Below are 13,123 nucleotides of genomic sequence, written 5' to 3' on the forward strand. Positions count from 1 at the left end.
AGCCTGAACACTTGCCCTTCCTTTGGCCTCAAACATGCTGTTCCCTTCTATCTGATTTGGAATACTGGTTGGAATTTCATTTCTTCCTTTCTTTCTTTTTGAGAGGGTCTTGCTCTGTTGCCCAGCCTGGGGTATAGTGGTGCGACCTTGGCTCACTGCAACCTCTGCCTCTTGGGTTCAAGCGATTCTCCTGCCCCAGCCTCCTGAGTAGCTGGGATTACAGGTGTGTACCACTACCACCCAGCTAATTTTTGTATTTTTAGTGGAAACAGAGTTTCACCATGTTGGCCAGGCTGGTCTCAAACTCCTGAGCTCAAGTGATCCACCTGCTTTGGCTTTCCAAAGTTCTGGGACTGTGGGTGTGAGCCACCACGCCTGGCCAGAATTTCATTTCCTTGCTGAGTGAGATGGTCTCCCCTTCTCCTCTGCTCCCATAGCCCCTTCCCTGCCCTTTGTGTAACTCTCACCTGTTCACCACCCATATCCCTCCCAACACATAGTGCTTAACTCACCACCATTGCTCCCCAAAGCCTAGGACAGTACTAGAGACACACAAGCACTGAATTGGTATTTGTTGCATGGATACATGAATTTATTAATTCAACAGGGATGGATTGTCATGTAGGTGGCTTTGGTGACTGGGTGGGGACAAGGGGAGATACTGTATAAGCTATAACCAGGGCCTGCCCGTGGCAGCAGGTGGCTGGAGGGAGAAGGCCACATCACCTCCAGCATGCTGGGTGCTGATTTTAATGGCCTGGCAGTGAGGTGCGTGCATGGCAGAGCCTGCAGAAGAGGTAATGCCGAGAGGGCAGCTCTGCCCACCTCTAATTATTGCTTGAGTCTCTCTGGTAGTGTCAGCTACCTGCCCCAGGGAGCTCAGTCTCCTCCATCACAGTGTGCGCTCCAGGTGGGGCTGCCGCCACTGCCAGTGGGGAAGACCAGAGGAGGTTCCCAGGGGTCTTTGGGTCTTGGAGAGCAGAGGCAGCCCCAGGCTTGGACCCTGCTTAGCTCCTGTCCTTCCTGTCCCCAGGGCAGCTGAAGGGTGCCCCAGACTCCAGGGTCCCATCCAGAAGCCTCCAGGGTGACCAAGGAGCAAACTGGCTGAAGGAGGGTCCCCAGCACCCCCCAGGGAGGGAGCCTCAGATGGTTTGGTGTCTGCTGACGTGGAAGCCCTTGGGAAGATGGTGCCCTAGTGGCCGGCTAGGCAGGTGGGCAGCTCAGGCCCGGAAGGAGGCCTTCACCACGCGGCCCTTCAGTGGCTGTGGTGGCCGGAAGTTGTTCACCATGTGGATCCTCTCATCGTCCTCTGAGGTAAAAAGCAGGCTCCGGAACTTCCCCATCTTGAGGAAGCAGAAGGGATGCTCAGGGCAGATTGGGGGTGCTGTGGACCTCTATGACCCCGATGCATCATCTGGCATACCTGCCCAGCCAGCTCTACCCTTCCCTCCTCCTTCCCTTAGGGTCTGTCCCTACTCTTCCCCACTCATTCTTCTCTGTGGGACCCTCATTTACTTACTCACTAAAGAGCCTGGGCTCTGCTTCACCTAGTTCTAGTTCCAAGCCCATCTAGCTAAGACTTACCAGCAAATGGAGCATTCAGATTCCAACACAGTAGCCGGGAGGCGGGTCCCAGGATCCAGGTATCCCCCTGCCCCAGCCAGTGTCTAGGTTCTGGTGATTAACAATCAAGCTAACTCCCAACCAAGAATCTATACATTTATTAGTAAAAAATGGGAAGGAACCTTGAAGGTGGGATCACAGGCTGTGGGGTGCTAGTTGGAGAGTCACACTGCCTGGGGTGAGCCCTGAGTGCCACGTCCCTCCATCTGGCCCTCTGAGAGGACTCACCTGCCTTTCAGAGATGCAGATGGGCTCCCGGAGCACAATCCAGGTGACACTCTCGCTGAGCGGGGGAGTTGTCAGAGAGCCCGGGTAGGTCCAGTAGTGCCGGCTGGCAGGCAGGAGGCACTTGGGGTTGAAGCAGCTGAACTGGGCTTTGGTGCCCTGGAGCAAGGTGAGGGAACCCGGGAATCAGCACAGACCTCCCACTGGGACCAAACCAGCAACTTCTCCACCCATTTCTTTCTTTCTCTTTCTCTTTTTCTTTCTTTTTTCCTTCCTTCTTTCCTTCCTTCCTTCCTTCCTTCCTTCCTTCCTTCCTTCCTTCCTTCCTTCCTTCCTTCCTTCCTTCCTTCCTTCTTTCCTTCCTTTCCTTCCTTCTTTCTCTCTCTCTCTTTCCTTCCTTCCTTCCTCTCTCTCTCTTTCTTTTTCTTTTTCTTTTTTTTTTTGAGGCAGAGTCTCACTCTGTTGCCCAGGCTGGAGTGCAGTGGCACGATCTCGGCTCACTGCAACCTTTGCTTCTTGTGTTCAAGCAATTCTCCTCTCTCAGCCTCCCGAGTAGCTGAGATTATAGGCATGCACCACCACGCCCAGCTAATTTTTGTATGTTTAGTAGAGACAGGGTTTCACAAACATGTTAGCCAGGCTGGTCTTGAACTCCTGACCTCAAATGATCCGCCCACCTCGGCCTCCCAAAGTGCTAGGATTACAGGCATGAGCCACCATGCCCGGCCTTCACCCATTTCTATCAGCAGGATTTAGGCCTCTCTATGTCCATTGATGCAAACTGTGGGCAAATGTCTGTAATCCCAGATACTGTCTTCCAGCTTAAGCCGGGCCCTCTCCATCTGTTTGCTTGTGTGTAAAAGCTGTGGCTCCTGGAGGTATTTGGCCATGATGTTCCCTCCCTTGCCTTCAGCTGCCCTCAGTGACATTGCCTATTAGACCACCATTAATGTGACAAGCATCTTATCAATTCTATACCCAGCCATGCTTCATGCTGGGCACCCAAGGGGGCTGCTGACCCCAATGAGGAATCAGATGCAGGGCCCTGCTGGTGCTGCCCTCCTCCTTGGTCTCAGCAAGGGTTTACTCCCAGAATGAAGGAGTGGATGGGCCCAACTTGTGAGCCAGCCTCTTCGTCTCTCCCCATCAGCTGCTCGGGTCAGGGGCATGGACTTTACCTTGAACCGGACCATGTAGAGCGCATCTGTCAGACGATTCATGCTGGGGTGCTCGTCTCCTGTCTGTCAGGGAGAGGGTAGTATAAGCCCAGCACCCACTGTGTTCCAGAACTAGGGGCAGTGCCAGGCCTCCCATGCTGCTCTTGGCCCCAGCAAACCACCACTCACCTCCAAGAAAACACCAACCACAGCCAGGCCATCAGGCGCTGAGGCTGCCTCCCCAAAAGTGCTGTACTTCTTAGCATTCCAGTGAACCAGATGAAGCTATGGGGCAACAACAGGACAATGCTTTGTGCCTCCCAGGGGCAATGGGAACTCTGAGCCAGGCTCCCCTCACTCCCACCAGACTCCTGGCCTCTTTGCAGGAAAGGGAAGCTGTCAAGCCTCCAAGGATTAGGATGCTGGGGGCCCAGGGGAGCCCCAGAGGGTCATAGGTAGCATCCACCCAGCTTTGGGCCCAATTGTTTTCTGAACTCCAGGGGACCCAAAGAGGAATCTGGCCCAGGCCCTGCCTTGCAGGGAACGAGTTGTGAAATCGATCATGAACATCCAGCGTGACACCTCCTTGAGGAGGTGGTGCCTACAGCTGAGTCCAGAGAATAAGCAGGGGGTTATCAGAGGGAAGCCTTGGGGAAGGGCATTCCAGGCAGAGAGAACAGCACAGGCAAAGCTTGGTGGTATGAAGGAGCCAGGTGTGGACAGGGACAGGGGATTTGTCATGCAGCTCAGTGTATGAAGAGATGAGGGGAAAGATGAGGCCAGGCAAGGTTAGCTCATGCACAGCCTTGAATACCGGGCTCAAGCCTTGAAGGGCTGTCAGCAAGGCTGCAGTGGGACTGGATAGCCCTTCAGAAAACTCCAGGATGTACAGATCAGAAAGGACAGCAGTGGCCAGGTTCAGATGGAAGACCCTGTGCTGGGGGTGGGTAGAAAGTATCTCTCCCAAAGGCCCCGGATGCTCCTCTTCCCCCCTCCAAGGCCCCACCCCAGGCATCCTTAAGCCCCTGACTACCCAGGTCTGCATTCCTTCCCATGTAGCAGAGGGATTCAAGTGGAGGGCCCGTACCTCGCTGGGGAAGGACTTGCCATCCACCGTGTGCTCAGAACCCACATCGTGCTTCTTGCCCCAGTGGAAGTGAAACTGCTTGAGGCGGTAGGGCCCTTCCAGGGGGCCCCCAGTCACCACTGTGGGTAGAAGTGGGGCGAGTGGCAATGAGTAGGAGAGGACCGACAGCCCAGTGCCAGGGCCAGGGCAGCAGCCCAGGAAGGGACATATATATAAATATATATATATATATGTATTTTTGAGTCAGGGTCTCACTCTGTCATCCAGGCTGGAATGCCATGGCTTATTATAGCCTCAACCTCCTGGCCTCAAGCCATCCTCCTGCCTTGGCCTCCAGAGTAGCTGGGACTATAGGCATGTGGCACCACGCCCAGCTAATTTTTTTTATTTTTTGTAGAGATGGGGTCTCTCTATGTTGGCCAGGCTTGTCTTGAACTCATGGGCTCAAGCAATCCTCCTGCCTTGGCCTCCCAAAATGCTGGGATTACAGGCATGAGCCACTGTGCCAGCTGAGATACATTTTCACTTTGTGTGTGTGTGTGTTTTTGTTTGTTTATTTGTTTGTTTTGAGATGGAGTCTCACTCTGTCGCCCAGGCTGGAGTAAAGTGGTGGCACAATCTTGGCTCACTGCAACCTCTACCTCCCAGGTTCAAGCATTTCTCCTGCCTCAGCCTCCCAAGTATCTGGGACTACAGGCGCCCGCCACCACGCCTGGCTAACTTTTTGTATTTTTAGTAGAAAAGGGGTTTCACCATGTTGGCCAGGCTGGCCTCGAACTCCCGACCTTAGGTGATCTGCCCGCCTCGGCCTTCCAAAGTGTGGGATACATTTTTCATTTGGAAAATTCACTGGGCTGACTGGGCTTGGGTTGGTCCCCACTGCCCTCTAGACCCCTGTCCCTTGAGCTGGGCCAAGGCAGAAATCCTGACAGCCCACAGGTGACAGAGGAGTCTGGGACTGACAGAGGACAGCTCTCTATCTAGCTGTCCTCCCTACCCCTGCCCGATTTCCCATGGAGGGTGGGACCCTGCCTCCCAAGACCCCCATTACCACTAACAATTAGGCCTCCCATGTCTGAAACCCTGATCCAGGGCTAGGTTGAAAAGACTATTTTGTTTAGCCTGCATAGTATCCCATGAGGGACAGAACTTACTATTATCCATATTCTATAAAGGGGGAAGCTGAGGCACAGTGATGGCAAGGCATTTGCTCAGGGTCACACAGCAAGGCACTGAACTAGGGTATGAACTTGTATCTCTTATGTCCAAAGCCCAAGCCACTAATCACCAGGTAACACTACCTCCCTAAAACCTTGAGCCTTCTTTAAACTTTGTGCTTTTCCAGAAGAGGAAGGTAGCTCCTGAGGCTCTCTACCTTCCTGGACAGGCCCAGGTGCCCCCCGTGCCATCTCCCCCAGAAATGGATTCTTCTGAGGGCCCCACTTGTGCTGGTTTTGTGACTTTCTTGCCTTGATACCCGGTGAGCTGGGGCCACGCACGAGGCCTCCTGGGACTGATAGAATTTCTCGCTGAAAGGGATCTGGAGGTGGAAGGAGCCCCAGCTAGGCTTGAATGTGAACTCCTGGATCAGATAACAGCCCAGGCTCAGAGTTCCACTAGGCCCCTCCATGATGGGTGACCAGGGTAGGGCTTTGGCCCTGTGGCCTCCACAAGCAAGAGGACAGGACAGTCCAGAAGTCCCTCCTTCTTGCCTGGTCTTATCAAAGAGGCAAGACGTGTCCTGGGCACTGGTTAGGAGTCTGGGGGTGGTAGCTGTGGGTGGGGCCTCAATCAGGCTGCCCAATCCCTGGCAGCAGGAGCGGCTGAGCCCGCAGTCTGAGCAATCGGATAGGTCTGCAGACGCCACCCTCCAAGCATGCCTCACCTGGGACCCCATAGTATGGGCTCCTGGAGAGGGAGCTCCCTCCTTAACACCCCTTGACCTTGGACCCCTTAGCCTCCTCCCCCAGTTCACACACAGAATGTGCTGCCATTCACGAGGCACTCAATGTGTGTTTAGCACATTCACGGGGCACTCATTGTGTGCTTGGCACTCTGCTGGCATCAACCCATCTGACCTCCCGACTGACCCACAGTGGGTGAGTGGCAGAGCCCCACCATCTCATTCCTCTTTTCCCTGGCTTCCTGCACCCTCAGGCCTGGGCATTCTGGGCAGGGGAGGGAGCCCCAGCCAGGTCTGAAGGCAACAGCCCAGATCAGTGATCCACAGGCATGTCCCCCGTGTCTTCTCCCACCCCAGTGGACTTCATTGAGCTACTGATTTCTTAGTTGAGCCCCCAGTGCCCTCTGAAGGCTATTAGAAGGGACAGTCATGTGAAAACTGTTTCTTGCCAAGCTATCATCTAGGGTCAGCTAGAGCCCCATGTCCCCTCCCCACAGCTCTGAGTAAGAGGGTTTTCTTAGAATTCAGTATGAGAAAATAAATGCTTTGTCTTTCTCCTGAGGATCTGCTAGACTCACAGCAAGAACTATAACCAACCTTTCTGTTTTTTTCCTAGCCTACCAGGGAGCTTAGAACTAAGTAAGATCATTCTTCCGGTGAAAGGTCTGGCTTCCTTCATCTTCTTTGCCTTTTAATTTTCTATTTGAAACTTAAGTTCCTTTGAGGGCTTTTATTGTATTTGTGGGGAGGGGAGAAGAAGGGGGAAGGAAGCAGTTATTAATACTTCTTTACACAATAAACTCTAGCAGATTTCTTCCTCACCCCATTCCACCACCCTACCCACCACAGGCCCAGTCATAAGGATGAAAATCCCTTCAATGAACAGCACTCCTGAGGCCTCTGCCTAGGAATTTATCGTGAAAGAACCTGGGCTCTAATCCCAGGGCAAAGAGGCCTTGGAAGGAGCTGCCACGAGTTCCCACTGGCCTCTTTCTGGCCCAAGATGGTTGGACCTTGAAGTCGTAGGTGAACTGGAGAGAGAGAGAGACCTTTGGGTTGGACCAGGCTGCTTCTGGCCCTCCACAGCTCATCAAGCCTCTATTTGCCCATCTGAGAAATGGGTTCTTGAAAAGAATAAATGAGTGACTTACAACCTTAGCAGGGGGCTTGGCACACATAAATTTTAGCTCCCTTCTCTCTCCCTGCTGGGCTTGGCCAGATCACACAGGGAGGAGGGCTTGGCAGGTCAGTGATGGGTCAGAGAGTGAAAACAAACCTGATCTGTAGCACCACACGGAAGGGAAGGAAGGGAAAGAAAGAAATTAGCATTTCTTGAGCATCTGCTGTATGCCAGCTCTATCGACCTTACTTGGTTTTTTTCATTTTTCCCCTCTGACCTAAGATGGTAGGTCTTATTGCTCCCATTTTATACATAAGGAAACTGAAGATCAGCCCAAGGCTTCACAGCTAGTGAGTGGAGGAGCCTTTCTTACCCACCATAGCATGCTTCCTGAGACTGCCCAACACAAGATTAGGACCCTAAGGGGCCAGGGGCCAGGTGCCAGGCTTTGGCAGGGGCCACTTACCGGTTCGGTCATCACTGTCATTGAAGTCTACCTGGACAGAGTGGCCATTGTTGGTGATGCTGAGGGACATGCAGGCCTCATAAGAAAGCTCCAGTGGTTGCAGGCTGGGCGAGTACACAGCCTGGCTGGAGATGATATTGATGGGTGATTGGCGATCTCCCTGGGCAATGGGATACAGTTTGTGCCAATGCGAGGGGCCTGCAGGTGGGGAGGAGGGCAAGGACTCAGAGCAGCCAGGATCTCTGGGCTTTAGGCTGAGGACACCCATGGGGGATGGTCTCTTCAGCATCCCTTCAGAGGTGGGCCCCTGCGTTGGACCTGCACGGCTTGGAGTTCCAATGCCAGCTTTGCCATTTCCCCTTTCAGCCTCCATTTCTTTGTCTGTGAAATAGTCTCACTAAAACTCACCTTCCAGCGCTGATAGGAGGCCCAGAGAGGTACTGTATGGAAGGGAATATAACAGCTACAGGCTCAGGGGTGGCTCAGAGTAATAAGTCTCCCCAGCAGGGAGATCTCCAGGCATCGGAAGTCTCTGACCCGACCCCATCAGCATCTCACCTCTTTCTGCACCTTGGGCAATTTGGTGTTGGTGTTTGTGATAAATAACAACAAAAACTCACATCAACCTAGCTTTGACTCTGTGACATGTATTTGCCTCTCACAACCACCTTGTGAAGTAGAAACCAGCAAGATCCACATTTCATAGATGAGGGAACTGATGGCCACTCACACATTTGTGCATGCATAAGTATTAATATAAATATACAACATGTGCATGCACTGCCCCCAGCTGCCCTCTCCACATGTGTGCCTATGGGTCCATAGAGATCTTCCTATGAACATGTTAATCTTTCTATGATCTTCCATTGTACACACATGTGCACAATGACCTGGGCTCTGTAGGCTCAGAGCATCCAGGCCCAGAATATTCATGTGTACAAACACACAGCCCTGCAGACTACATCTGACACACGCATATGCTGTCTCACACACAAACCCCTCTGTTGGAGACCCAAGTTTGCATAAAGGGACCACAGCAAAACACATGCCCATGCGCGCACACACACGCACACACACACACCTGCATACACACCCACAGGCGCCCACCACCTGCCTCCCAGAGGATCCATCTGCAGCCGAGAGGCTCAGCATCTCCCTGGGGAACATCCTGAGATGCAGCCTATTTTTAGAGCTACTGCCGGCTGGTGCTTCTCCCCCTTTTTGGCTTCTTAAGTTTTCCTGAGAAAACAGCAGCAGGTGCCGACAGAGCCGTGTCCCCAATGGATGACTCAGAATCGTGGCCCGGCCCCTCTGGGTTATTTTTGAAGCTCTGTGAACACTGCCGCATGCCGGCACCTCTGTCCTCTGTACTTCTCTTCCTTGACTGGACAATCCAGCTCTGCCTGGGTGATGGGGTGGCTGCCTAGGAGGAGAAGGCCCACGGAGCAGGCTACACAGGACACTGGGTGCTCAGAGATGGTGGGCATGACTAACAAGAAGGGCTGGAGGCAAGGGACTCTGGCTCTGGGGGAAGTACCCAAAAGGTGGCTCAGGGCAGGTGCTGGGAGAAGATGATCTCTATGTGTCCTGTCCGTCTGCCCCATGTCTGCCTGTCTCTCCCTCTCTGCTTGTCTATATCATCTTTTTCTGAATGTCTCTTTCCAGCTCTTGCATACCCAGATCTGGGGGGTTCTCTTCCAAAATATGCTCCTTTGTTCTTGGAGCCCCAGAGGGGGCCAGAGACTCCCTCTGGTCTACTGCAACTTTCTGGCTTCCCAGATTGTAGTCCCCCACCCAACCTCAAGAAGTGACTGCCTCTCCGCACAGGAGTGGGGCTGGGGGATGTTCCTCCCACCATTACTTTTTCTTCTCCGCACCCCACCTGTCCTGCACTGGTTCCCCAGCGAAACAGGGAACCCCTTACCCCACACCCCCACCCCTTCTTGGTAAGAAATGGCCCCAAAAGGAATTGACTGCCCCAGACCCACACTCCAGCCGTCTGGCTCTCATCTTCTGCCTCTTCTCCCTTTCTCTGAGTCCTAAGGAAACTGAGGCAGGATGAAGGAGCTCTCTTCCGCGTCAGCCCAGGAGGCTGGTGTGGGCCACGAGCTCCCACGACTCACACCCGGACGTGCACAAACACCCTTGCTCAGTGTAGACACCCAGACACACGCTTGCGCCCCCAAGTGCCCCCTTCCCTCACATACCAGCCGAGAAGGCAGCTCGGCCACTTCTGCGGGGAAACTCTGCGGGGGACACTGCGCCCTTGCCACGCGGAGCCCCGATCCCCCAAGGTCCCCGCACACTTGCCGTGCGCGCTCCCCGCACAGACACCCGCGCACAGCGCTCCGCCGCGCCCGCCGCCCGCTGCCCTGGGCCACCCCCACGCGCTGCGCACGCCCCAGGCGAGTGAGTGAGAGTCGGGGCCTGGGTCTGAGCTGGCTGGGCAGTCAGGGGCTTGCTTCGCGGAGGAGGCGGCAGAACACAGCCACCAGGTCGCTAGCTGGCGGCGGGTGCCACCCGGGGCGCAGCGCGGACTTTGCGTCTGGCGCAGGGGACCAAGGCTTGGGCCGAGTTCGGGGACCGGGATGGGAAGAGGGGTCCTGGCCCAGCCTGGAGAGTGGGAGCTTGCTGGTCCGGGAAACCAGCTGGGCAAGAGGGTTGGGGCGAGTGCAGTTGGGTCGGGGTCAGAGCCGGGGGCGGTGGGGGAGGTCTGCGCCTACCGTCGTCCTGGCCGTAGCCCCAGCCGTGGTGGCCGGTCATGCCGCTGCCGTCCCCGCAGCCGTGCACCTGCCCGGTCAGCTCGGTCCGCTCGTTCCGGCTGCGGCTCCGGCCCCGCTCGCTACCGCGGAGCAGCCTCTTAAAGCAGCGGCTGGCGGGAGGAGCAGTTCCCGGGGGACCCGCCCCCCACCCCCCAGCAGGGCCAGAGGGGCCGGCCTGCCCCGCCCTCGCCCGCCGGCGAGCCAGTTGAACCCCGAGCACAGATTCAGGGTAGGAGGAAGTAACCCTCTCCCCACAACTCCCACCCCTGCCCTGCCTGGACTACTCTCTCTCTTTTTCCCCCAGCAACCTGTGCGGACTCTGGGACACTAGATGCCCATGCCGCACATGTCGTCCCTTCCCCAGGCTTGTCCCAGACCTGCAAATACCACCACCAGGGACCTGAGCTCTGGGTCCTGAATCCTTTGGGGTTGGAAAGTCCCCTTTAAACTGCATACTACACTGACCATCGAGTGTCCAGAATTGGAACTTCCACTGTTTGCCAGAGGCTGTTGCAGGTGCTGGGCCAAGCTTTGGGTCTTTCCTATAGTGTAACCCTCTCAATTACCCTACAAGGTTGGGTGTTTCCATTAGCACTGTCTGACAGAGGAGGGGACTGAGGCCGGGAGAACTGAAGTGACTTGCCCAAGGTCATCTAGCCAGGGGGTAGGGGGTTCATTCCCTGGGGTTCTTACTCCAGACACTCGGAGTTTTGTGGGATTTTTTGTTTGTTTGTTTGCTTGTTTGTTTTTAGACGGAGTCTTGCTCTGTCACCCAGGCTGGCACTATCTCAGCTCACTGCAACCTCCACCTCCTTGGTTCAAGTGATTCTTCTGCCTCAGCCTTCCAAGTAGCTGGGATTACAGGTGTGGGCCACCACACCCAGCTAATTTTTGTATTTATTTGTAGAGATGGGGTTTCACCATGTTGTCTAGGCTGGTCTCAAACTTCTGGCCTCAAGTAATCCACCCGCCTTGGCCTCCCAAAGTGTTGGGATTACAGGCGTGAGCCACCACTCCTGGCCTGACACTGGGGTCTTTACCATTTCTCCTTGGTGCTGGGTACAAGGGTGTACTGTGAGTGTGGGGATCCAGGAACCCTGGGGTAGATGCAGGGACAGGACTGGCAATCTGAACCCTTGGCCCAGGTAGAACCAGAGCTCCAAGGGGGAGTGAGGAGGAGTGGCATCAACCAATGGGCCTGAGGACAGGCAGACACCAGGTGGCTTCCCCATAGAGCTCAGTCTGAGGCTCTGACTTCCACCATCCCTGTTATTTTCTCTGCTGCTTCCTCCTTTCTTCAGGGACTCTGCTTGTCCCTCCATAGCCTGCTGTTTGTCCCTCCTCTCCTGACCTCCCCATAACCTTTAGTACACCCACTGGGAGCTCAGACCCTCCACCCTGCACTCAACCCCAGCGCCTGCCTTGGCCCAGGATTTTCCCACCCACAAGCCGTGGTCCTTGTGGTGCCCTCCACCTGGTGCATCCTCTGTCCTCCACCCACTGGCTCCAGCCAGCCCAATCTGATTCATCTTAGGATGTGGCCTTGTGCCAGGGATAGGGCTTGTCTCTGGCTAGTCCTCAGCAGGCAGTTTTGGAAAGACAAACAGATGGGTGGATGGAAGGACAGACAAATGATCCCACCCAGGGTCCTGTACTTAGCAGAGTTGAACAGCCACTAGTACAATGTCTGCTGGCCAGATCTTGAACAGAGACACTCTTTCAGGCCCTGCTCTTGGCTGACCTTGTGCAGGAATCTGCCATCTTGTCCGCCTGGCTCCCCTATATCTCTGTGTCTGTCTCAGTTTCCCACTCCCAGGCCCTGACCCCAGATCCTCAGATAGAGCTATGGAGATTAATTGACAACTGGTTGGCTGGGCCAATGTCAGTGACTGCCCAGGCCTGCAAAGATGCCCCTCTCTGATCCAGGAGCAGGAAGGGATCCTTAATATAAATATGACCCTAGGGTGGGGCAGGGGACTTATGACAGAGACAAGTAGCCCCCAAGACCAGATGTGACAGAGAATCCACCATTGTTAAGGCCCCAGGTCTCCAAGCCAGAAATGGCATCCACAGATCAAGAAGACAAAGGCATGCTTCTGGATGAGGCCTGGACCTTCTATCTCCCAGAGAAGCCAGCCATCCTTTACCTGGGAGAGCTGCCAGCACCCTTTACCTGGGAGAGAGCTCTGGGGATAGCCCACACTCCATTGGCCCATTTCCTCTTCAGAGGAACTCAGGTCTTTTTCATATTTATTTGTAGTTCTTAAAAGATACAATTGGGCCAGGCACAGTAGCTCACGCCTGTAATCCCAGCACTTTGGGAGGCCGAGGTGGGTGGATTACCTGAGCTCAGGAGTTCAAGACCATCCTGGGCAACATGGTGACACCCTGTCTCCACTAAAGTACAAAAAATTAGCCAGGTATGGTGGCAGGTGCCTGTAGTCTCAGCTACTCAGGAGGCTGAGGCATGAGAATTGCTTGAGTCCAGGAGGCAGAGGTTGCAGTGAGCCAAGGTCACATCACTGCACTCCAGCTTGGGCTACAGAGTGAGATTCTGTGTCCAAAAAAAAAAAAAAAAAAATTACAATTGGAATTCTTCATATAGTTTTTCATCCAACTTCATCTACATAGTAACCCTGGGGGGATTTTTTACCCCATTTTACAGATGAGAAAAGCAAGACTCAGAGAAGATGAGTGATGGGCTCAAAGATGTGCAGTGAATGACTGAACAAAGATGAAAACCCAGGGCTGCTGGGTCCCTTATTCAATATTGTCCAAAA

General features: G+C 54.4%; 1 protein-coding gene across 2 annotated transcripts; it reads right to left on the reverse strand.

The window, feature by feature from the left end:
• Positions 1-564: 564 nt before the first annotated feature.
• CA7 (carbonic anhydrase 7) lies at positions 565-10,447 on the reverse strand. Of its 2 annotated transcripts, none has more exons than XM_003917000.2 (7): positions 10,305-10,447; positions 7,582-7,779; positions 4,093-4,211; positions 3,195-3,290; positions 3,027-3,089; positions 1,852-2,007; positions 565-1,343 (listed from the first exon to the last, which is right to left on the reverse strand). In XM_003917000.2, exons 1-7 carry the CDS (start codon positions 10,342-10,344, stop codon positions 1,221-1,223), a joined length of 795 nt encoding a protein of 264 aa, XP_003917049.1. In that variant the 5' UTR covers positions 10,345-10,447; the 3' UTR covers positions 565-1,220. The 2 variants fall into 2 exon arrangements, with proteins under 2 accessions (XP_003917049.1, XP_009194875.1); XM_009196611.3 differs by lacking the exon at positions 10,305-10,447 and adding an exon at positions 9,789-9,891.
• Positions 10,448-13,123: the final 2,676 nt, after the last annotated feature.

The sequence above is a fragment of the Papio anubis genome, chromosome 18 (genome assembly GCF_008728515.1).
Source record: "Papio anubis isolate 15944 chromosome 18, Panubis1.0, whole genome shotgun sequence".
In the NCBI taxonomy this organism is placed as follows: domain Eukaryota; kingdom Metazoa; phylum Chordata; class Mammalia; order Primates; family Cercopithecidae; genus Papio; species Papio anubis.